The sequence below is a fragment of the Corvus hawaiiensis genome, chromosome 12 (genome assembly GCF_020740725.1).
Source record: "Corvus hawaiiensis isolate bCorHaw1 chromosome 12, bCorHaw1.pri.cur, whole genome shotgun sequence".
Taxonomy (NCBI): Eukaryota; Metazoa; Chordata; class Aves; order Passeriformes; family Corvidae; genus Corvus; species Corvus hawaiiensis.
In genome coordinates this window covers 5,001,159-5,026,522 of record NC_063224.1, presented here as the reverse complement: position 1 = coordinate 5,026,522, position 25,364 = coordinate 5,001,159, and the positions used below count along the sequence as shown (strand labels likewise).

The 25,364-nt window shown below is 37.4% G+C and overlaps 2 protein-coding genes across 7 annotated transcripts; one reads left to right on the top strand and one right to left on the bottom strand.

Moving 5' to 3' along the window:
* Positions 1-541: 541 nt before the first annotated feature.
* Positions 542-15,455, bottom strand: CMC2 (C-X9-C motif containing 2). Of its 6 annotated transcripts, none has more exons than XM_048316874.1 (4): positions 15,369-15,455; positions 8,904-9,040; positions 4,712-4,783; positions 542-2,799 (listed from the first exon to the last, which is right to left on the bottom strand). In XM_048316874.1, exons 2-4 carry the CDS (start codon positions 8,982-8,984, stop codon positions 2,725-2,727), a joined length of 228 nt encoding a protein of 75 aa, XP_048172831.1. In that variant the 5' UTR covers positions 8,985-9,040; positions 15,369-15,455; the 3' UTR covers positions 542-2,724. The 6 variants fall into 6 exon arrangements, with proteins under 6 accessions (XP_048172831.1, XP_048172829.1, XP_048172832.1 ...); XM_048316872.1 differs by having other exon boundaries at positions 15,107-15,422; XM_048316875.1 differs by having other exon boundaries at positions 15,308-15,414.
* A 119-nt stretch (positions 15,456-15,574) lies between these two features.
* CENPN (centromere protein N) lies at positions 15,575-23,424 on the top strand. Its single transcript, XM_048317130.1, has 11 exons — positions 15,575-15,802; positions 16,388-16,577; positions 17,712-17,757; positions 18,319-18,375; positions 18,794-18,870; positions 19,904-20,080; positions 20,781-20,882; positions 21,443-21,500; positions 21,921-22,033; positions 22,637-22,760; positions 23,103-23,424. Exons 2-11 carry the CDS (start codon positions 16,407-16,409, stop codon positions 23,216-23,218), a joined length of 1,041 nt encoding a protein of 346 aa, XP_048173087.1. The 5' UTR covers positions 15,575-15,802; positions 16,388-16,406; the 3' UTR covers positions 23,219-23,424.
* Positions 23,425-25,364: the final 1,940 nt, after the last annotated feature.

The window sequence follows — 25,364 nt, the reverse complement described above, 5'->3', positions numbered from 1 at the left end:
ACACTCAGCACTGCAGCTTAACAGGAGCACCAGATTCAAGCCCTGTTGTATAAAGAACTTAACACCAGAGCAAGAACTCGCCCTGCTGTTCCTACACTATGCTGCTGCTATTCAGCAGAATATTTTTCCTTCTACTAAAAAATAAATTTTAAAAAAATTCAAAATAAGGCAAACAGAATGTCATAATTTAGTTTTCCAGCAAGAAAAAGTACACTATGAACAGTGTTACCAGGTATTTCTGGTAAAGCTGGAGGGATTTTCAACAGTTGTAATTCCCTTTATTCTGTCCTCCTCCTGTCCATGGATCCTAGACTTTTATGGCATTTCAGTATGGAAAATCCTTACCACTCTGGCCGGAGCTGCCATTTGCCCTCTCTGTTTCCCCCTTCTTCACTTTCCGATGTGAAACACCTATGAGCTTTTCACACACAACACGACAAAAAATTACATCAGATTTCTTTTTCTCTTCTCTCTCAAATATGCTCTTTCAGAAAGAACAATGGGAAAAATGCTCCTATAGACAAATGACATTACAATAAAGTGTCTTCAAAGTCTATAGAGATATATATTTATTTCTATAGAGATAAGGTTTATTTCACCCAAGCTTACTTTAGGAAACAAGAAAAAACCCCACATTTAGTATTTCATCCTTACCTCTTTCTCTGTCAGATAAATCATATGTATTATTACACCAGAGGTTTTCAGCTTCAAGATCAAACTAGCAACATGAATTCTGTCAAACAAAAGGAACAAAACCCACAGGAAACAATGGGCACTCTCATATCACACTACTAGTGGGCAATTAGCAAAGAGAAACAGAAGGATGACCATGATCAGACTTTCACTAGGTAAACAAAGCTGATCTCTAAAATACATTTATAAACAAATGTAGTTGAAAGTATCAATAGGAATTGTGTGTGCCATTTGGTCTTTCATTCACTAAGCACATTGATCTTTGCAAACATGATTGTGACTAATGAGCTGTGTTAAGTGGCTCTTGGTTTCTTATTTTGTTGCTGTGTGAAAGATCGGGACTCACAGAAGCTGATTAAAGAAACAAAAGCTTCAGTGCTTCTGCACTCAGATATCAGGTTCTCAACCTAATCTCTAGAACAATTCTCAATTTATTTATTTACTTAAAGGCTACAATCCTATTTAAGAGCTTGCCTGAAGTAGGTTGTGTCCTCTCAAATGGAAGAAGTATCATGGATGCAGAGTTCCCAGATAGGGGAGTTCACTACAAAGTACTCCGAAAATACTCCGAAAGTACCAATAAAGAGTGCACCACTTCCAACCATTCAAGTATGAATTCAAACAGTGCATCATTTACTTGTTCCAAAAGACAAACAGCATGTCAAGATGCAGAAACAATTGCTTCAGCTTTGCTTGGAGCTTTCATTGAAAACATTTGTGGTTAAGTTTTACTGATTTAATTGGGTCCATCCAGGTATTGAAAAATAAGTAAAATTATTCTATCTAATTCACCTTTCAAAACAGATCACAAAACACAGTTTTATTCCAAAAATAGGGGCATGTACCAATTCCAAGACTGAGTATCAACAATGGTTCTTACAACAAACCATGTAATTCACTGTAGAATAGACACCTTTTTTTCAAAAGGTTTCTAGACACTTTGTGTATTTGGCTCAACAAAATTTATTTTTTAAAAAAGTATTTTGCTGCTAGGTAGAACAGAGGCATTATTTAAAAGGTGAATCCAGCAGGCACACAGAGAAGCAGCTCCATCACTGTACAAACCAGTGTATGTTTTGATATCAAATCTTCTGAATTCGGAGACTTGTTCTGGGCTTTCAGCAGTTTGATGGCAAATAAACACCTTTTATAGGCTAACAAGGCAACTTGGTAACACAATACATATTGACTTGCCTCAAAAGTTACACTTTTCTTGCACTTCAGTGTCAGCTTTGCTTCAACCTCAATAGTCATAACTTTACCTTTGTACCAGAGAAAATGGAAGAACTTTAGCTTGTATTTTTGGCAGCACTCCTCTTCAAAAATCACTCAGCACACATTGACTGTACTCAACAAAAATCAAGGCGAAGCTTTGTAAATCCCTGGAAATGTTCCATTCTGGATTTCTAAAGCCGCATGCTTTGGGTGTGATGAACAAATTGTCTTACAGCAGTCTACACTGTTCATATGGTTGGCAGGGAGGATTTGTAATCTTCTCAGCTGAAGACAGTAGCTTCATCCTTTTAGCTCCAATAAAAATACTAGAACTCCAATTATTCCTTGATAGGCAATTTCCAATTTCAATCCACATCTGTTTAAAATTTCCTTTTCCTAATCCATTTACTAAGTGTTATCACAACACTACAAAAAGTGATGGAAAAAGTAATTTAGTGTTTTGCAATGAAAAACAAACAAAAAAACCCTACAAAACCCAAGATATGTAAGAGAAACTGCTAAACACAAGGAAATAAATGCAACTCAGTAAAGTGGGAACACAGCAGCCTTGAATATATAGTACCTCACACACACCGATTCCTCATTACTTAATAATCATAAAACTGTGCCAGAACAAAGACTTGCCACAGTAGTTTTCTTTTAGAGGTCAAAAATTAAGTTAGGTTGTGAGTGATGCATTTATTTTGTCACCATTTCACAAACCAGAGGCTTGACATTGGTGATGAAACACAAGTATTCTGTCAGCTTCCAAGTGAATGTCCCTATGGAGCTGCAGCTGTCCAGCCACAGCACAGCTCACTTCTCTGAGGCTTTGTGAGCATTAATTATCCTCTGTCGTTTCTCCCGGTTTCTAAGCCTGTTTTCTTCATACTGGAAGACAGATACGGAAATTAATAGATCAGCTGTTACCATTAAATAGATATGTCAAATTTAAAACTGTAGAAAGCATTTTTTTTACCCAGGAACAGAAACAATATATTTGACTGATGCATTAGAAATACAGCTCTTGTTAATATATACATACAGGTTCATTTTTACTTTGAAATTAACATTTATTCCATTAAAATACAGGTTTCTAAGTTTGAGGTTATTAAGCTAAAGAGTATTAGAACATTCTAATAAAGAAGATTCAGTTAATCTTAAGGAGGAACTTAATTATACAGAGATCTAACGTATGACAGCTACGCTTCACACGAACTAGGAAAAATAGTTGCTCTGGTGCTATTCTAGAGCACAGGTCAGGCTCTTTTCCTTTCACAAGATGCTGATTAATGTGTGTCTGCCTTCTGAAACATGAATTTGTCATCACAGACTTGGTCTATTTTTGATCCTGGTCATTAATTATATGCACAGATAAAGCAGGATACCAAGATGAAAGGAACAAAGGCAAATTTGGATTGAATGAGTGTAAGGCATGTGGGGATTTTTAATGGTTTAAACAAGAACCACATCAGAGGCAGGACTCCAGTGTAAAATGGAACCAAGAAAGCTTTTACAGTTAACATTCATGTATAAGACCACCATGCTTTCAAGTATGGCCCTGCACTAGCAGAAACTTGAAGAGCCTCTCTTTCATTGCAAACAAAAAGGAAACATTTTCATGGCTCAAATAAATGAAAAATTAAAAATCAATGCATCATCTGATCTGTATTTCACGAGAAGCAAATTATTCTTATCCTTAGGTTAGAGCATATATTTGTTCAATTTTTTAATAATTGGTATCAAGAATAAAACCGAAGTACGCCACAAATATTCAGTTCTCTATATAATGTAATAAACTACTAAAGAAATTGATTTTGAAATGGATTTGCAGTTTTTCATCCATTATACTGATTGGTCTATAACTGAAATAATGACCCGAAACATTACTTAACCTTTACAGAATGCTTAACTTTTTCCCTTGCCAATATTCAATTTTTCAATAACCCATCCATGTTTGTACGTAGAATGAGAACAATGGATCTTTAAAAGCTCTATCTTTACCTATTCAGTATTTCTGAACAACCTTTCAGGGGCTTCCTAGTAATGGCATATCAATATAGGCACATTTTAAGAAGGCAGACAAATATAATCATCAAGAACTCCTTTAATGTAAAGGCTTCAACGGAAGAAAAAAATAAAAAAATAAGATTATGTAGAAACTTTTTAGTATGGTGAAATTTATGTCAAAATCAGAAAGTACAATTTCAAGTTAAAAGGTGCATGAAATGTTCATTTATATGTTCTGTCATGTAGGCACAACCACCATAAATATAAAGAACAGTTGACACTCTCCTGAAAATGTGCCTATTAAGACAGTTAATCCACTTGAACTCCCATAGTCTTCATTCCTTCATATCTGCAGATGTAATACAGCAATATTTTCATTTAGGGCCTAACTCAGCAACTCATTAAGTACTTTCCATCAGTATAACTGACTTCAGCTTTAAGTGTTACTTATGCAGAAGTGACCATTACTGCTTTCTATTTAATTCTGTGCAAATATCACTACTAAAAAAAAAATAGGAAAAAAGTCAGAAGCAATCTGTGAAGTGCCAGTTCCTATCTCCAATATTTGTTTCATTAAAATGTGTTTGCCTATTTTTGTATATCAAAAAATACATGCCATTTGTTGATGCCAGATTTTACTTGACAAATTTATCAAAAAAAGTTTAAATTTGGTCTCAAGTGCCCACACCAGAATGTGCTTACATTTATCGATTCGTACCATTTAGTAAAAAGCAACTCTAGTTCTCTCCCATTTTTTATTAAGCATTTAACTCACAGTAAATTTATTCCTTACCTCTTTTTTTAAGCACTTCCGCATCTCACGGTCAATATCATTGCAATGACCAAAAAACTTCAAAACATTGTGCTGATGAGTTAAGGAGAAAGAAAAAATTACAATTTAAAGGTTTCTTCCTCTGAAGCTCTAAATTTATTTCAACTCATTTGCATTTTTCAACATATACTGGTTTTCTTTTCCTCTCCCTTTCTTGTGAAAAGTGGTGTTTGGTAACTTTTTTTCCCCCAAGCAGGAAGAAGTTCGAGCAACTCCTAAAGCTCACTTGAGCCATCCCTACCTGGCTGAAAGTTGAAGGTACTCATCTTATATAACAAGACTAAAGGAGGACACCTAAGCTGAAGCGGTTGTCTAAACACAGAACATACATTTTATTGATCTAGAAGTCAGTCTCACAACTCTCACTCACACTAAATTAAATAGTGTACAAAAAATAAATATTCTGAACTCCAGCTTGTGGTACAGAGGCAACATCCTCCCAGCTTTAGCTTTCATTATTTCTTCGTGACCTAGAGAGGCAAAGGATTCACTGCTCCATTATCCCAGCCACACGAACAATGTGGTGTTGGTCCAGAAGATGCAGGCACTAGGATTAATTGATTGGAACGTTAGAACCAGTATAAAAAATCTCTGTGGATCTTGAGGTTAATAAATAAGATGCATTTCTCATCTTTATGGCACAGGTCAACTGTGGGCCTTACGCAAATTTAAGTGTGCCTTAGTTTCTGAAAAACTGCACGCCCTGTCCTCATGAGGGCTCTCCACAGCTAACATGATGACATTCACCATAAAAATCTGTCCTCTTAGCCCACATTTCCTAAAGCAACTGCATACTATCAAGCATTAAACCTCTCTCAGAATGCATGGTTTTAGAAGGACTGCTTTTTCAGGGGGATGCTTGTGCCATGCCACAGAATCTCACGGCAGAACCTGGCAGCAGAGCATCCAAGTGATTTAGAAGACCTGAAGGGGGGGGCAGGTTTAGTAGATATTTGCAGCTACACAATCAATGGAGATAACTTGGCCAATCTTGCAGACAACTAATGAACTTAAATAAAAAAGACCATGAAGAACAAAACAGATGCAAATGAAGACACTTCCATATTTCAGAGGGAAACCTATGTGCATTTCCATAGCTGACCAGCAGCCAGGTGGATTTATACAGGTGACACAGGAAGACTATAAAAGATTCAAACAATGAACAAGATCTCAGCCAACAGAACACAACTGGAAGTAGGAGTGGGTTAATAAAGTTTATGACAAACACTTAACTATAGCAGTGCTATAATTAGCTTGTTTATACCTCTGTGATTTATAAAGGGCATCAGATGACTCTGAAGCAGTTGCATGGTATAAGTGATCACTTTACTGCATGCTAATCTTGCTTTTACAACATTCTTATTTCAGCTAATACAGATTTAATTTTGTGTTCTACTCTCATACCTGCATATTAAATTTCAAGGTGAATGCTCACATTTCAAACTAACTCCACTCTGAATACAGTGGGTTTAATCTATGTTTATTTAGCCAGATTCCTAAAATGTCAACTTCTTGGCTAAGATTATGAGGGAAAAAAAGAATCAGTTTCTCAAAAACACCTATTACACCTATTACAGTGCTACAATTGCAAGACAATATACATTTCTTTGAGCTGTTACCTATAAAAATTAGTCTACTTATAGCACATACTTGGCATCAGAGTGGAGTTATTAAAAAAAAAGTGACATCAAATAGGAATCCCATTAACCTCTCTTCACTAGATACAAAACTTGATATACAGGGCAGGTTCTAGATTAGCGATAAAGTAAATCAAATTGACTGTTGTGAAAATGGTCACCCAATTAAAAAATAATGCTTTTCATCCCTCAGGAATGGTGATTTAAATTATAGATGAAGGTTCTTAAGACATTTTGGCATTATAAGAAAACAGCAGTAGTCACCAATAACTCATTAAGATCACTGACTTCAGTTTCAGTGACTTCAATTTAAAAAGAATATTTCAGTACATTCCCCTGGAATTTCCAATGAAAAAGTATTGCTCCCTTTCAACTGAGTGTGAAAGAAGTCATCCTCACCCTTTCTGTTCTGAGACTGCCAGCACAAATATCCTCTCCCAGCTGAGCACAAGACTGACAAAAGTAATTCCTCTTCATGTAAAGATCAACTTCAAACACAACTAAGAGAATATAATTCTGTGCATGACTATTAGTGCTGCTCCTAGTCCCTTCATAAGTCAGATTAACAATAGATTCCTTTGAATCACTTGCTGCCAAGAAGTTCAAGTGCACCTTCTAGTTCCAGTTCTCAAGGCAGTCTAACAAGCTATGTCATACAAGTCCAGGGTACTTCTGGACATTCATTTAAAACAAAAAAAACCAAACCACAAACAAAAAGCCAGACAACCATTACTTTCAAGTAGTAAATCACTACTGCTGCATTCCTACTGAAAGTATAGAAAGCCCAGCTTTGTATGTACCAAAAATCAGGACAAATCTGAATGTATTTTCTTTCCTGATTGGATTTGTTTTCATAATTATGAAAAAATAATTACAAAACTTTAATTTTATATTGCTTACGTACTGCCTATTTTCCTCCTAAATGATGGTCATTTTATTTCACAATCTTTCCAATACTATTGTACTTAATGCACACAAAGTGTTCTCAGTTCTAGCTATTGAACACTTACCTACAACATTAAAGTTGCTGGGAAAAAAAAAAAAAAACAAACCAACTAAAAAAAGAAAGAAAGAAAGTCTCTACAATCTCTCAAATTACCGAAGCATTTTTAGGCAAATTAAGATTTCTGAACTCAGAAAAAAAAGCGTAACTTGTACATTTAATACAACTTTTAGTTTTAAAGCTTGGAGATGTTCTGTACAGGAGCACTGGAATGGGAAGTACCACCTATGGGATTGTATCAACAGACTGCAGTGTGCTTATGTTTCAAGATACTGCACTCCAAGTGCCAGCAAAAACAAATTGCATGTTGCTGAAGAAAACCAGTACAATATACTCCCTGAAATGTATTTTAGTATTAAAAGTCTGCTCTCTTCATTGTTGTAATTTAGAAATCATAACAAAGTGTGGTGCAGAAAATGTTTTTAATGTTACTTTAGCTACTTTAAAACCTTGAAAAAATGTTGTTATCCCTCTTTCACTTAAAACGTCTTCTCTCACATTTTGTGAATTATCAGCCTTGTTTCTCATCCTGTTATGGCTTTTGAAAATAAAAATTTAGAATTCTGCTCAAAACAGTAAAGCTAACATTTGTATTGTCTTAGAATCTAACTAACTGCATTAGAAAAAAGTATCCATGTCACAACTGAACATGGAGGTGAAAATATTGTAGATTGCATATAGTGGTGTAAATCAGAGTTTTCACATTCATAGTGAATATTTAAATGTATTTTTATCTCAGTAGAAACTACGAAATTTAACTTTTTATGCACAAATACAGCAAGATTATCTCTACAGAGCATCTCTTTAGAGTATACTAGGAAAATAATTAACAAAAACAACATTGCAATGATGCAGCAGAAAGCTTTCAATGCAGGGGGCAAATCTTGTACAGCTAGAGGTGCAGAAGACATAGACAAAGCAATTTTTAAAAAGGCCTTTAAACAAGTGAGATGACTATTCCATTATCCTGAAGCAATGAAGAGCCTGCAGAAGCCTGAAGACAATATCACATTTCATATCCTTGGGTAGGTGCCTATTTAAGAAGATGGAAGACAAGCAGTAATTCCCAATTAGCTCTCCAAACACTGAATGTCATGCATGAGGCTGTTGGGATCCCCATCAACACATCTCCTTATAACCACACTGACCAACTGCCCCAGGGACAGCTGGAATATGGAAATGCCATGAGCATACAAAAAGAGGGCATTTGGTGCTGATTTTATTATTGTTTTTTGAGGGGCACACAGTACTAAGAGCTGCAGAAGTTATTTCAGTCCTTAAAATAGTTCCCTAAGTGCTAAGCTGTAGCACAGAAAATTTTAAGGTATGTTATATTTCCCAAATAAATCACTTTACATACAGTCATCAGATAGCTCTTCAGTGAAAATACACCAGCTATATTTCATGGCTGCTCTGCCTAGAGGAGGGTTTTCTCTTCACAACCATATAATATCACTAATTTATCTGACACAAATTTCCCCAACCCACCCACTCTTAGCTCAACACTCCTTACCTCCTTGTGACATTTCTTGAGCAGACTGATAATTAGGTTACACTCTTCAGTGTGCAGATGAGGAGACAGGTCTGGATGCATCTTTAGTTAGAGATGATCTTAGTAGCACAAGGACAAGAATCTGAGAAAATTTCCACCTGCCAACATTAAGATAGTGTAACTAGCAAGTCTGATTTAACACAAAAGGTATTATCACAGTATTATTTTAACAAAAAATATCTGAGATCAAAATGCAGTTTAATGCATATAATTTATATTACATGGTTACAGTCATTAAACCCAGTACATATCTGATCTTCTACACAACCCAAATGTTAACAGTCAACTAGAAGTTTATTCTCTTGACTATCACAGATGTAAGCATGCAGCTGGGATTTTAATTTTCAGGGACACTCTGGCAGCATTAATCTTTCTTGAACACCAGATTATCTTTCCACTTTCCTACTTCAATTTTCTGCTTTCTTGCTTTAAAAAGCTAAGTGTATGTGATTTTCTTTCTACCTGCTACAAAGATTACAACAGGAAGCACAATGCTATTGCATTACAGCACTCTGAGAACTGGCATTTTTTTTAGTTATCTACACGGTTTTAAAAAAATCCTAATCCAGACATTGGTGATGCTTTAAATACCGGTATTTAATCACTTCATCAGTAATGATATTTTTTTTTAAATCACTCAGAATTGAAATGTCCCTTCTTGCAATTCCATGTTTTTGCCTCTTGCTCTTCTCTGTGCTCCTTTGAAAAGCAACTAGACTCGTCTTCTACATGAATCCCCCACTCTGTCAGATAGTGGCAGGAAGCACTTCGGCTTCCCTCAAGTTTTCTCTCTGGAACACTAAAAGGGAACACCCTTTCCTGCAGGGTTCTGTAGGGAGGGAGCAAGTTCTTTAGCCGAAATGGACTGAAAGCATCATGTGACAGTGGCTGAAAGAAGTTGACATCTTTGTTCAGGAAGACCATCAGGAAGGGGAGGAGAAAAGTCCAGTTCATACCAGGACAAATGGGCTCATGTTGGCAAAATTTTATTTTTATGGCACATACTGCCACTGAATTAGAGAGATGCCTGTTTGTTTGTTTACTTAGTAACTTGTCATTTCCCCTTCTCCCAAAGGGATCACCTTTCCAGTTGCAATGTATCAGGCAAACACCACTACAACTTGTATTAAGCAGCCATCACTGTCTTAACACTCCTACAAGACAGACTGGACAAATAAAAGTAGCCAATGGTCAGATTTTACAATTGCAAAATCCCAAAAGTCAGCTCAAGTGCTGACAGCTATAATCTCCACTGCTATTCCTAAAATGCTCAAGGAATATGTTCGGCTTAAAGAGACACATACATTCATATACCCAGTAGTTCCCATCATGTGTTCAGCTTAACAAGAGTTAGATTCCCACAAGCAAACTTAATTTTAAAAATCCAAACATTTAAAAGCCTCTTGAGAACCATGAGAATATGTTCCACATAGTGGTGTAGTGATTTTCTTCCAAAAACCTTCCCCCAGACTATCTGGAAGTCTAACGTTACACTACACTTACTCTTAGCACAGAAGTTGTTGGAAACTGTACAAGTTGCTTAAGCATTCTTTTCAACAAATTAACAAATGAACCTTTAGAAATATGACAGCAGGAGCACGGCTGTAACAGCAAAGTGATTAAGAACCCTGCTGTGTTATTGCTACCAGCTTTTGATTGCATGCCACACAAAGTCAATATGTTTTAAATTTATCAGTAGAGCTTTTCTGATAGCTCTGGAGTTAGCATTCCCCTGAGAGGGTGACCTGCTCAATGGCTGTGTGTTACTTTAACACGTGTGAACCCAGATGATTATTAAAGCTCTTCATCATTCAGCCTCTGCCCGCACTTCCTAAAACTGTCATCGGAGCTGGCAGTCTCAGAAGAAAGCAAGAGCAGTGTCCTAATGCAACAGGGAATGCACATCAGCACAGGCCAGGAAGTCAAATGGAGCATTTCAAGGAAAGATACATTATTTCTAAACTAAGATTAGTAGTCACTGCCATTGTTTACAATATTATTCTCAGATTATGGATGAAAGCCATCAATGCCACAAACAGAGGTGATGGTGTGTTTCATCAATTAAAAGCCTTCTAACAACTCCAAGGGACTTTTCCAATGGCACCTCTTGTAGAATAGATTCTACAAATCAAAGGTGTTAACTGTCACACCAGTTCATAGATCAGTACTCCTGACATTTTCAAATAATATTCTAGTTACCAACTAGCGTTAGTCAGCTAGTATTAGAAAGTTTCAAGTTCAATTAATAGCACTCAGTTCAATGCAGGCTGCGATGGACAAAACATCTTTCTGAGCTTCCCTGGAGCCTTTAAGCACTTCTGAAGTTATGACAGAGCAGTGTTAGCAGTGCTAAATATTAAACTGATGTTTAGAAATGTCAGATTAGACAGTGATCTATAAATGAGCAGGGAAGGCTAATCTTATTGCTGGAGGGGAATGACTGATTTCAGTCGTTTCAAAGAGTTTCAAGAGAAACGACAATGTGTGTGAAGAAAGGACATTGGTTTCTTTCATTTCTTTTTAATAACATTCTAATGAAACATAAGAATTGCAAGTTGCCATCTTATCAGAATTTAAGTCCAAATGGACAGAATTTTGTATAGGTGGTAGCTCATAAGGAATTGAAGTATAAAAGAACATTGGGAAAACAAACAAAAAAAAAATCACGGGACAAAATTGTGAATAAGTAATATAAAATTTCTGTACAAGAAATAGTAGCAGTGAAGAAAAAGAACAACATTTAGAAAATACAGGAATTGCTTTAGGACTGCAAAATGCTAAGCAAATGTTAATATCTGAAATGAACATTTGGAGAGAAGTAAAGAAATTATCTCTTTACATAATGGCAATGACATATTTCACTGGTTTGCACAGAAATGTTCTTCCCTTTAATGTGTTTGATATGAGATTCAGTGCAATTTTTTCTTCCTTGTTAAAAATTGCATTAAAAATAGCTATCTCAATGATTTGGTTAAAATACCTTAAAAATGCAAATTTCTGTAAACTATTAGTCTCTGAACATAGAAGACATGGATAAAGATAATTAATCTTTCAACCTCCTAAACCAGTTTCTAAATCTATGCTATTCTTCTGGGGAAAAAAAAATAAAGAAATTGTCTCGTTCCAGTATTATATTCTGTCTGGTTTCTCCTTAAGTAGGGAAAACACAGAATATTCTAGCTTTATGATTTCCAACATAAACCAGAATTTTTTCTAAAAAATCAAAAGCCTAAAGCTAGAAATTCTCTAATAATGATACTGAACTTCCAATACTAGTATTTCTGTTTAGAAAAATAATGAGATAATTCCTTGTGTAAGCAATCTTGGGACACCAAGCAACTCAAATTTCCTAACAGCAATCAACATATAAATTATCAAGATTTGATACTCATCCCTAGTCTGAAAATTGATCTATACATATGTTCAACACATTAAATATTTAATATTAATTGCAAAAGATACCTACATGTACTACAAAATTCAAATAAAACTGCAGACACCCAGGAAGTAGGCAGAAACCAAAGGCTGACCCAAAAGAGCATGGGAGAACACTGTGGGCATTTCATATTTGCCACCAAAATTTAGGATAAAGTGCTCATTTCTCTCCATGTGCCGATTTCTCCTCCTGACCTCCTTATCGCAAAAGGCAGCAAAAGGGCCCAGCTGTGTGGAGAAACAAAGGGATTCGGTACATTCCCACTTCTTCCCAAAATCAAATGTGAGGTCAGCATGTCAGGAATCCACAAAAGTTCCCTTCTTTTCTCAGAATCTCCCATAAATATGAACTAACCAGTTCCCTGATGCAGCAGGATAACTAAATTAGGTTCCTTTAGTTTTGCAGATGAGCCTAATGCTTAATATTTCCACACTTGAGGGACAACAATGAAGGGAAGGTTTAAATCTAGGTAATTGTTTCCATAAGATGCTTCCTCCATATTTAATTAAAACATGTTAGAAGCCTACTTTTTAAACCAAGTTTTAGTATTTTCCATAAGAAAAGAACACAATCATATTTTTTCAGCTTTCTAAAGTCAATGGTAAAAAATCCCCAAACCACATGAATTCGCACACTGTTCAGAAAAACACCTCTTAAAGCAAAATGCAAATCCTTGCTTAGCAACCCTGATGATGAAAAGTTACATCTGAGCACCTACATTGCTAATGATGAAGCTCTTTAACAAGAACACAGAATTCTGCTTTCTACAGCGCCACAGAAGACAAACATTTGCTGCAAACACTCAACTAACACCCACAAGGCGGCAGCAGGACCGTGCAAACCACAACAGGGACTCACGGCAGGGAGGGGAACAAACCTGCAATTCCTCTGAAGCCACTCTACTCTCCATGTTTAACATTTATTTTTGCAGTTAATGTCACTGTCTAACCTGAGTAAGACAAAACACCTGGAGTTTCACAGTCTCAGTTACACAGTATTGTTCTGTTTGGTGTTTGGAAATAAATATTTACAATCCAAACAACTTTTTGTTTAGTCAAATCCTTTCTGTTTTCTCTAAGATTGTACAAATTTTTAGCAAAGAAAATGGATTCAGCTCCATACCTAACAGGCTGGTGTTACCTCAAGGTATCATTCATGCCACTTCAGCAGAACTCCTGCATTCCTAGTGTTATCTCTCATACACAAAGAATTTTGACAACAGCTTTGAGTACTCAGAGATCAGTGAAATGAGAAATTGCAGTTGATGCACATCATTTCAAAACCCAAGGGAACTCAAAACTCAGGACTTTGTCTCTACCTAACAATAATATCATCAACATCTTCCAGACCAGGACATTAAAGTGTCACACTGTGCTGCTGTCCTTAAGGCTGTGATTAGGCACATTGACAATAACCCCAAACTTTCCAGCATCTCCAAGAAATTTTAAAATCCACTTTAATAAACCACCCTTAGCTAAATCTTACTAAATTTACTCATAACCTCTTGAATTTTGGTCTCTGAAACTATGCACTGGTTTCCCAACATTACTTATTAGAATGGGGGGAAATAATTTAGAAACATATCTATGAAGACTAGAAAGGAAACTGAAAAAGGGTCAATTATGTCTACTTCTAGATCTTTTTCTTTATGTAGAATGCACTTACTTTGCCTGAACCTAAAGAACAATCTTTACAATTTCATAAGTAAGATTCATCCTGATTTTATCATTTTACATCACCATTTTGTCAACAGTTCAATGTCCCTCATGAATTCACCTGCTACTTTTACTAGTAAGTACCTGATGAAACTACATCATACCTGATCTCATACTTAGCAAAGCAAATTAAGGTGTTAGTCCTAAGAAATAGAGCAGGTTGAACACCAACTGAATATTAATTTCTACAGTTTTATTTAAAGTGATCGAGTAAATCACAAGAAGGCATTTTCACTTCCTGGCAATTATTTAAGGTCGTATTCCTACAAGAAACATCAGCAGAGTTTTGGGACATTTAGTGGGATATTTTTATTATAACATACTGCAAGTACCGTTGCACAATACAACACTATATCACAGATTATTGAACCAGCCTCTTCCTATTCCTGCTATGCCTTTTCAGTACATACAGTTAAGAATAAAAATATCCAGACAGAAAAAGTAAAGCACTGTCTAGTGGAAGGTGTCCCTGCCCGTGGCAGGGGGTTGGAACGAGATGATCTTTGAGGTCCCTTCCAACCCAATCCATTCTACGATTACGTAAGGGCAAGGTGCTGTCACCAAATTCCTGTTCTGGCAGCTGCTCTTGTACTTCAAGAGCAAGTACATCAGCTCCATCCACCAGACCAGGTTTCATTCCATCTCATCTCCATTTCATTGATTTCCCAAAGAAGAACGTTATGAACCTAACAGAATCTTCTTGCTTACTGTAAAACAGCTTTTCCCCTTCAAAGAGAGCAAGAGGATCACATTTCCACGTTGGAAAAGACAGGCTCTGACCCCTCGAGCAGCCCGATCCCGTGACAAAAGGCAGGTAGCACTCGGCAGAAAGTAGACATTGTTTAGTAACACAGTTCTGCCATGGGGGGCGAGGGGCTGGCTGGGGCAGCTGCTGTTACCAGGTTAAGGCAGGGGGGTCCCACTGAACCAGCCCGCGCTGTCCGCAGCTCCTCACTACTCCGGGAGGCCTTAAAGAAGGGACGGGACACACAGACACAGGAAGAGCAGCTTACGGCAGCCACAACGGAGACACCCCTGATCCCGCTCAGAGCTGCCCTTCCAAAGCGCTTCGGAAGCCCAGGGGCCGATGCACGGTGAGCGGAAGGTCACAGAAGCCGGACCCGAGCTCGGCTCGTCACGGCCCCCCAAGCCAGGCGGTGGGAATAGAAGAAGGCAGCAGGAGGAGGAGGGTCGGGGGGTGTTTCCCTACACACCCTCTTTTCCCCGAATTTTTCTCTTTCCCGCTGGCTCTGCCCGAGGCCGCCCGTCACTCACCCCGGTAACAGGGCGAGCGCGGTGACTCGGGCAGCCCCGGCCGGAAGCCGCCTCAGAGCGAAGAGCGCGAACGGCGCCGGCGCCGGGGCGGGGCGGGGCCGCAGGCGGAGAGCCGTGTGATTGGACGGGCGGGCACGGTGCGGGGTCTGATTGGTCGATTCGAAAGGCGGGCGGCGGGAGCAGCGGGAGGCGGCCGGGCCGGGCCGGGCCGAGCCGAGCCGAGCCGAGCCGAGCCGAGCTGAGCCGAGCCGAGCCGAGCCGGGCTGGGCCGGGTCGGGTCCAGTCCAGTCCAGTCCAGTCCAGACCAGTCCCGTCGGTCACGGAGTTCTGCGCGCTTGTGCCCGCTGTCTAAAGGCCCCGGGCACTCACGGACCGGACAAACAGCAACAGCCCTGGGCAGGACCCAGCGCCCCATCCGTCTGCACCAGGCCTCGGTCAGTAAGGGAAATTTCTAAGGGCGTGACGTGACTTGGTCTGTTCAGCTTGAAGAAGAGGAGATTGAGGGGGGAACTCATCGCAGTGTACAGCTTTCTCGCGAGGGGAAGTGGAGGGGCAGACAGTGACTTCTGACGACCAGTGACAGGATCCCAGGGAATGGCATGAAGCTGTGTCAGGGGAGGTTTAGGCTGGGTAGCAGGAAAAGGTTCTTCATCCAAACGGGGGCTTGGGCACTGGAACAGGATCTCTAGAGCAGTGGTCACAGCACCAAGCCTGACAGAGTTCAAGAAGTGTTTGGACAACACTTTCGGGCACCTGGTGGAATTACTGAGGTGTCCTGCGCAGGGCTGGGAGTTGGACTCAATGATCCTTGTGGATCCTTTCCAACTTAGGATATTCAGTGTCTATGTAAGTTATTGCACGTATTTTAACTTGCCGCTGTCTAAATCTGTGGTAGTGCTGCACTTACGACTGACATCAATGTCAGCCAGTTGTGCCGAGGTGCATCTCTGTACATCTTTGAAGGGAGCAAGTCCCCTGAGCTTGCCTGCAGCTTGGTCTTATCTTCTTTAACCTTTCAGCTTTCCAGGTGGTTCCATCATGGATGAAACTGTGGCTGAGTACATCCGAAGAACTGTGCTAAAAATCCCAAGGGATGAAATCAAGACGGTGCTAGAGAAATGGGGCTTTCTCTCTGAGGCACAACTGCAGACTCTAAATTTCCATCAGATAAAGGACAGCATTTCTCATGACGTTGTTCAACTCTGTGAGGTAAATCCTCTCCTTCAGAAACTGTTGGTGATGTATAGGATGCATGTAGAAGCATCACCAAAAAAAAAAAAAAAAACCCAAACATTAATCTTTGGCCACAACCCAGCCTCAAATGGAACTTAGTGGTCTGGAAAATGTAAAGCTGTAAATGTAACACCACTGATTTTGTTTGATCTATAGACATGTAGAACAGACCCATACTAAATATGGAAATACATGGAAAACATGGAAATACATGTTTTGAGCTCTAAGTTACATATGGTAGATTAAAAGCTCAATGCGTTAAACCTTTAAAAATGGGTGTGTTTCTAAATTGTAAAATAAAGGCATTGATTGAGTTGTCTACTCATTACATAGTCCTGATTTAAATCTATTTAGTGTGGGTAATAACCGTAGTTTGTATCTGTTAGACTTTAAATATTTTTTTTTTAAGTTTCCTTGGCCAGAATTACTTCCATTCAGGATGCTGTAAGCAAAAAAATTATCTGATCTGATTTTGGTGTACCAGGAGTCTTTATATATAATATCATAACCTTGATAGATACAGTTATTGCTGATATATCTTGAATTCTACAGCTTTTTGTATCGTTCCCTTTAAATTTCTTACTCAAAGATTAATTACCTGTAGTGTAGATAAAACTTCAGGAGATAAACTATTAAGTTATTCTCATAAGATAGCAAATGTCGTATTTTAAAATAACATTTTTTTCTGAAATACTTGTATCTGTAACAAATTGTCATTCAGTTTCTTAAAAATCTTTTCATGCTGTAAAGCGTAAAAAAAACAATAGCCAATTATGATAAAACTCTTGACAGTGAGATACTAGTCAGTGTTGCATTATGTCACAAATACCCATTAACTTTCTTTCTAATTGGTTGTACATCATAAGAACATATAAGGATTATGTTCCTCTTGCTGCCTCTGCAGAGGAACACTTAAACCTTGCTGAAATAGTTTTCATTATTGATTTCTCAAAACCTGGGATGAGGTGTGGTGCCTTTAAAGAGAGTGTACATGCTATGGGCTTCAATGCAATATCCTTTAAACTACCAATACTGAGATTTTTCACTTGCTAAACAGTGTGATTGAGCATTCTGGACCTGTAGTTCACAATGCGTTCTTGTTCTTTCCAGGAAAATTCTGCAGACATAAAACAAGCAGCTGTTCTAGACATAATTTGTAAGTAAAAAGTGAATTTAAATGACATTTATTTTTTCTGAGTAGGTTGATAATGCCTGAAATTAGACAGCAATTACCCTAGTGTGGTGCAGATGCATGTGGGGTAAGCACATCACGTTTTAGATTCATCTTTTTGGATGTGACCTCTTTTACAAAAAGCTCGAGATCAACAGAAGTATATAACTCTTAACTCCAATATTAATTCACAACTTGATTAGACAACAGTGAAATCTCAAGGTTTCTTCTAACAGTCTACATGTCTTACATTTGAGTTCTGGGCAGTTTAGGTAAAACACTTCCTTAAACATTGAACCCCAGGGATGCCCTTTATTAGCTGCTCACTAAATTACTAAATAACTTTACATCTCTTTTAATAAAAAAACTATTTTGCTGTTATGATTGCTATGAGTGGTAGTTTAAGAATGTCAATACATTATATTGCATTATCAAAAATAATATTTTTTAAGGTAACCTGTAAGTAAAAGTGTTGTAAAATTCTTTGTTCCTTTAATTACTGTTTGATAATACACTGTGTTATTGAGCAATTCGTATTTTTCTTAGACAACCACATCTACCAAAACAAAAGAATGTGGAGTGTTTACCAGATGAAAAAATCAGGTAAAATGTCTTCCCTTGCTCTAATCCCATAATTCTCAGCAACTTAGTGTTGTGCTGCCTCATATCCTACATTTTAAACTCAAATGTAGTCTCATCTGGATTTTTTCTATACAGACATTAACATTTTACTGCAGCCTAGTATGAATTTTTCACTTGAGATGATCTCTAATGTTTTTAGAATACTTTCTATTAACTTCTCAAGCAAATACTAGATATTAGTAACTACTAATTAAATATTAACCTCTTCCCTGTATAGCAATAACAAGGGTCAGAATTAAAGTGCAGCTCTTTGTATAAGGTTATGCAGCTTCAACTTTTTCTGCTTAATTTTGTTTCAGCAAAACTAAAAACATCTCTAAACCTGCTTCTTGTAGACACAAATTTTATTTCTGCCTCGTTTTTTTGTCTCATGTAACAGGAGAAGAATTGGAATATTTTGACATAACAGATTTCAAAAAAAAGTTTAAAGGAAGACTTCGGTCAGCCTTGAAAAATGTAAGAATAAATCCATTCCAAATTTGCTTCACAGCTCTGGTGTCAATATGTTGTTTTCATAACTGTCCCTTACAGTTTGAGTCTAAACTTAAATGGAATTTTTCATTCGGGAATGATAGGAACTGCACGTGACATAGGAAAAATGTATTGTATGTCTGTTTTAGCAACTTCACAATTATGCTGAAAGGAAATAAAATGTAAGTTTGTCTTAAAATGTGACTGGCTTCATGGCAGCATGTTCATGGTTTTTTGTCAAATCTTAGCCCAATCTGCAGGAGCCTTTAGTTGCTTTAGCTCACCAGCTTCATTTGGGCAAGGTAATAGAAAATGCCTCTGGCTGATTACTTGTGTCACTCCTTGACACCCAGTGGGTTCCCACTGACAACAGGAGAGGGCAACAAATACAAATCACACTCAGCCAATCAGCTGCAGTTCACATCACTCTTATAATGAAAAGTTTTGCAATATTTTTGGGGTTTCTGTTTGGTTTTTTTTCAAAGTCAGCCTTCTTAAATCAAGGCAAAAAGTAAACAAGGAGCAAATCAACAAGAATAGGAAAGGGAATGTTCAGACTTTTGGTTGTGTATTCTTGAGCACTGATAAATATTATATTCAGGTCTAAAATCACAAGTTGATAAAAAGTTTAGTTTCTCAAAAAATGGACATACTGGAATTATTGCTACTAGCCCTCCTTCTAAACAGACATCTTTGTGTTGTTTTCCCAAAAGAGAAATCAGTGCTTTTGTAATAAGCTGTTTTCTACCTTGAGAAGAAAATGTATACTGACAGGAAGAAAAGCAATATTAGAGTTTGAAAGGTGATTCTTCTTTTTATCCCAGTTTGTGAGGTTATTGTTTTTCTGTGGAAATTTTATTTAAATACAATTCTTATGACGCTAGTGGGTTTTTTTCTTATTCAAGTAGTGGTACTATAAATTATGTTTGGGTCTTGTGAACACGGATGTTAAGAGATGAGAAAATCTTTATGGATACCTAAATGGGTTGGTAAAACAAAGCTTTTCTTTTTCTATCAGGTCACCATCACCTTTAAGGAATACGAGGATAATGCAATCTGGATTAGAGTTGCCTGGGGAACACCATATAAAAAACCAAACCAGTACAAACCCAGTTATGTTGTGTACCATTCACAGACTCCTTATGTCTTCATTTCTGCCTCAGTGCTGAAGAGCAACTTGCCTCTGCTGTGTCAGGTACAGAATAAAACTTAGACCCTGACTTCACCACAGTCATGTAGAGCTATAATTGGGTTAGCTTTTAAGAGGATGGGTAAAGACTCCTCACTTAACATAATTTGCTAAACTGCATCCTTTTTTTTTTTTCTCCTTAGCTCATGATAAAAATGGGGCAAAACCCATACCTTTGGATTGGTGCACTGTGAATAAATTCAGTTTATTGGAATTTTTACTGCTCCTGAATTTAATTTCTTAACCAAGTCTTGGGCAGTATTCCATTAAATTGTCTCACAGAAGTTGAAGAATATTATATCAACACTGTTAAGTTCAAGAACTAAGCATATGAGCTTGTCAGGGAATGCCATTCATTTCTGTTAACTTGTGATCAGCTCTGGTAGTCTTTTTTCCTCTATTTAGAAATTTCCTCAAATTTCTGTAGTAGTAATTCAAATATTTTATGATTCTGTTTGTTTATTTTTCAGCTGATAAGACAATGGGATTTAGCTTGTTAATACTGGGAAGGCTTTTAAATATTAACCTGAGCTTAATAACAATCTCTGCAACATTTTTTCAGATATTTAAATTTTGCTAGTTAAAGGGCAGTTGCTTACCTTGAAACAAAGACATCACAATGTCTAGAGATGCTATGTTTTTTACATATTACAAACACAGTGATGATTAAGACTGATGTTAAAACAATTTCAATTTTTATTTAAAGGCCCTGATTGTTGCTTCCAATTACCATGACATCCGTGAAATGGAGCTTCGAAGTCATTCTTTAAACTCCCTTAAAGATATTGTGTTTAAGAGATATAGCCAGGTGAGCCACTTCACAAGTAAAGCCTAAGATAAGTCTTGCTTTTTGTTTCAGGCCTAGTTCTCACCCCCTAGCAAGGGGGAAAAATCACCTTTTCCAAGAGAGCATCAAGTTAAAATAATATTGAACTACTGAGGTCGACAGCCTTTCATGAAGGTAACATTGCAATGGGGATGTAATTATTTGGTGTCCCACATACTCTTTATTATTGTTATTCCTGATGGCTAAACTCAGACTAAAAATTATATGAACAATTCAGTCCTAAGTATTTTTAGCATCCTTTCATTAGGCTTCCTAGAGCCATGAGTTGAAGGCTGTTGGAATGGGTACTTAGCTTGCTCATCCACATAAAACTGGTAAATAGGGAAATGTTCACAAATACCCTAAGACAGGCTTTTTTTTCAAAAGTAGGTTGGCTTTCAGCCTTCTGGTAATGGTCAAAATTTGGAAGATCATTCTTGCAGAATTAGAAATAAAAGGAAGTATATTAAAGTTCTTTTCAGCTAGAGGTTCTAAAAGTAGAACTGAACTAAAATCTTTTTTCTCTCTCTCTCTCCATTTAGAACTTCCAAACTTACTATGCAAAACCTCTGCAAGGAGGGAATGTAGAATCAGAAAGTGGTACGTATATTTGGAATGGAAAGGCTGTTTATATGTCATTCCTGCTGGCTTGTGAAATGAGACTGATAAAAGGAAATGTATATATGCTCCATTCCCATTATGTTATCCATCCCTGGTGCCTTAATACTGGCTGGCCCTGAGAGAGGTCAGTATTTCCCATGACTGGCATGGGACATGGAAAACAAAACCACTCAATGCCCAGTATCTCATATTAGCTTGTGTTTTTCTCTTGGTAAGAACTGAAGATATAAATAGTAGACACAACTGCCTTATCAAAAAAAAAAAAGAGTGCACTGAATTCATTAAAACTATTACTTTCAAATTTTCATTGGAATAATCTGATCAGAAGAACAGTATTGCAGCAGCTGACAACACTGTCTTTCCCTACTGTTTTCTTTTCCCTACTCTTTTCCCCTGCAGCAGATATAAGGATAGTTCAAGAAAACAGAAGTGAGAAAGAAAGAATCCACAGACTGAACTGGGAAGTTTTTGGTGGTGGTCCTCAACCAAAACTCGAATTTGCACAATACAGGGTAGGAAAAGCAACCAATTTGATTAAGGGTTTTATAATTTTAATGTAGTGGTAGTCAGATTAAATTTCAAATTTAAGAAATCCTATGGGTTTTTTAAACTTTAAGGAGGACGTTTTAAAATAAATGAGTTAAAAGTCTCTGTAAGAAACAGATTGAAATTTGGTCAGAGTTTTCAATTGTGTTTCAGTCTTTCAGCCTTGTGAACTCAGCATTTTGACCTGTTTTTGTTATAAAGGTAGACTTAGACCAGCAGTGTGTTGGAGCATGAGAAATTAGGGTTATTTTAAGTACATGCAAAGCTTATGCTATGTATAACACCATAACTGACTTCTCGATGATGCACAGGTTTTATTGCATGAACAGATAAATTGAAAATTCTAAGAGATACTTAATGTTTTACATTACTGAACAAGCTGCCTCTTGCTTTCAGCAGAAAACTCTTTGCCACATGGTGGCACCCTCAGATTTTACTACAACATTTCTCCAGCTGGAATCATTACCAATTGGGAATGGTCTTATTTAAATGTTTAAATGTAATGTGTAATAACATATAAAAAAATATATTCATTGCTTATACTCACTGGTTAAATTTCGTGTTAACAGCTTGAGACAATGTTGAAAAGTGATCCTAGAATGGGTGTTTTGGATAAAAAAGAACCATTCAGATGTTTGGTCAAGTTTTCTAGTCCACATCTCTTAGAATCGCTGAAATCTTTGGCACCAGCGGGTGAGTGTTCTAACTCTATAAAATGGAGGGAAATTCCAGAGTTTTAAGTGTTTTTGTCATCCTACATTCTGCTTGTATCTTGCATAAGGGAGCAACTTCATAGTTTGTTTAGAAAAAGAAACGTAGTAGAATAAAAATGTTACCACTTTAAAAACTTATGTCTAAATATGTAACATTTTATTCTTAGAATTACTGGTTTGTACATGGATACTCAAGCTGTGGTTTTAGTTTTAGTGGTTTAGTTTTGCATTTCAGTTTTATAACAGTTATGAAAGGTAAATAATGGTGGAGTACAGCTGTAATTATCTGTCTCTCTCTCTCTCTCTCTCTCTCTCTCTCCAGGTGTGGCTGATGCACCAGTTTCACCACTCCTTACATGCATACCACATAAAGCTAGGAATTATTTTAAAATTAGAGAGAAAAAAGGTTTATTTCCAGAAAGTTTTGTAAGCCCTTAATTTAAAACTGATTCATAGAGAAATATGCAACTCATTTATTGCTGGTGTTAATCTAAAATGATCATAAGCTTTTAAAAAATAACTTACTCTTTGTTAATACCTTAAAGTTTTTTCCAAATTATGGCTCGTCCTTGAATTATTTTTCCGCAGCTGTCTTTAACAGAAGTTAACCTTAACTAATAAAAAAGCTAATTGGAATGTTTAAACAGAGATGGTGGTTATTTTAAATTTAAATGTGATGACTGGTCTTAACTGTATTTTTAATAGTATTTGTGTAGTTAAAGCTTCATAAAGACGCAATAATAACTGTAGCTACTCAGTTTGCTGTCATAGCTGTAGATGGCTACGATATTGCAGGTGGCCTTTCTATTTTGGACAGAACCTGCCCTGTTTGGAACAGGTGAATAGTCCCATTCAAATGGGTGGGGCTCCCTGGCTGCAGCTCAGGCATGTTTTTATCTAAGTAGATGGTCTGTATTCAAAGACTATTACAGGGCGTGGGGGTGAATGGACTTTTGGAATAGGGATGTCAATAATAAGCTTCCATCCAGCTTTAGGAGGTATTAATTCAGCTTCCAAAGTCTTTCTCACCAAGGGCAACAGCCAGTAACAAATACTTGAAAATCTGCCTATTGCTGTTAATGTCTTGTGAAACTTTTATCTTGGAAGAATACAGGGAAAGAGGCAATTTTTTCTTTTTAGGAAGGTACATGTTTTAGAGTATCTCAATTAATCAATTAATTTATCCTTCAGAAATCCTTGCCCATTGCCACTAGTTTTTTGCTTGGGGACAGAGGTTATAGAATCAAGATGGCAACAAGTAAGAAATGCAAACAGCTTTGCACTGGAGTTCTCTAGAGCTAGTAAATGTTGGTAATTGTATAGATATTTGCTGCTTTGGTTTTTGGGATGAATTTGATCAGAAGATTCAGTTAAAATGTACAAGTGTTTCTTTTTAATTCTGTTATCGGGACTGTTTTGTGTGTAGTTGGTGTATATAGAATTCCAATATACTTTCAATATCTCAGTGTGCAGAAGCAGCCATATGTCCAGAGGTTGTATGGGCATGTTTTTGTTTTCAGACTGTAAATAAATGTGCAAATTAAGCCTTATAAACGTTTGTTTGGCCTGACTTTAAAACATTACTTGTCATGTACTGATTTTTGGTTTGGTTCAGGTTTCAGCACCTCTATAACTCACACATGAAAAGAGGTTTAGGACTATCTGCTAGCAGTATGGATTTTAGGAATTCCACCTGTGAGATTTAAATGTTGATTTGACAAAATACTTAACATAATGTCAGGATTCTGGAAGAATTCCAGGTTTGGTGTGATAGACATTAAGAGCTGGCTCTTAGCATGTCTGGCTCATACTTCCACGATTCAAATCCATTACGATTCCAACGTGCATTTCACTCTGTGCAACTTGTTCTTCATAATGCTCTCTCCCAAATAACCTAAATGCCTGAGCTGGCAGTGATTTACCATAAATGTAAAGTTCCCAAATGCTCTAGAACACTGTGAGTACCTGGACTACTGCCTCTTGTTTCTGGGAAAGGCAGTCTCCATCCCGTTTTCAACATCCCCTTTTTGGTATTTCTTATTTTCAGAGTTGTTTCATCTCTTAACTTCCTGTAAGCAGGGATATTCAAGGAACTATGCAGTATTTCCAGCTGTGTATTTATTAATTTTTCAGGAAATATCTTCAACTCTTGGGTTCCTTCTTGCTGAGCAGGTGTCCCCATCAAGGGAGATGAGGAGAAGGTAAGGCAAAAGGGGGAATGTGGGGACCAGACTTGTCATCCCCACTCCAGTTGGTCTCCTCCAGCAAGTTGGCAGTTTGGGGTTGGACTAGATGACTTTTAAAGGTCCCTTTCAACCCAAACTATTCTGTGCTAACCCCAAGCAGCAGAACGCAGGCAGCTGAGGGCACAGAGGCTGCAGGAGGAACACACATCCTGGGGCTACACCTATGGCATAACTCCTACCCAATAAATGGTGTTCATCTTTTCCCTTAACTTGACCTGCTATAGGGGAAAAGCCTCTGTGTTGTGTTGGTGATTCCAACATCCATAAATCTGAGTTGGAAGGGATCCATAAGGCTTGTCAAGTCCAGCTCCTGGCTCTGCACAGGGCACCCCAACAAT

Excerpts from the sequence above, each read along its gene's own strand:
- CMC2 (XM_048316874.1), bottom strand. The coding sequence starts at position 8,984 with ATGCATCCAGACCTGTCTCCTCATCTGCACACTGAAGAGTGTAACCTA. Across the intron at positions 4,784-8,903 it reads TCAAGAAATGTCACAAGGAG|CACAATGTTTTGAAGTTTTT; the intron begins GTAAGGAGTGTT and ends TTAACTCATCAG. Across the intron at positions 2,800-4,711 it reads GGAAGTGCTTAAAAAAAGAG|TATGAAGAAAACAGGCTTAG; the intron begins GTAAGGAATAAA and ends TCTGTCTTCCAG.
- CENPN (XM_048317130.1), top strand. The coding sequence starts at position 16,407 with ATGGATGAAACTGTGGCTGAGTACATCCGAAGAACTGTGCTAAAAATC. Across the intron at positions 20,883-21,442 it reads TGTTTAAGAGATATAGCCAG|AACTTCCAAACTTACTATGC; the intron begins GTGAGCCACTTC and ends CTCTCCATTTAG. Across the intron at positions 21,501-21,920 it reads GAATGTAGAATCAGAAAGTG|CAGATATAAGGATAGTTCAA; the intron begins GTACGTATATTT and ends TTTCCCCTGCAG.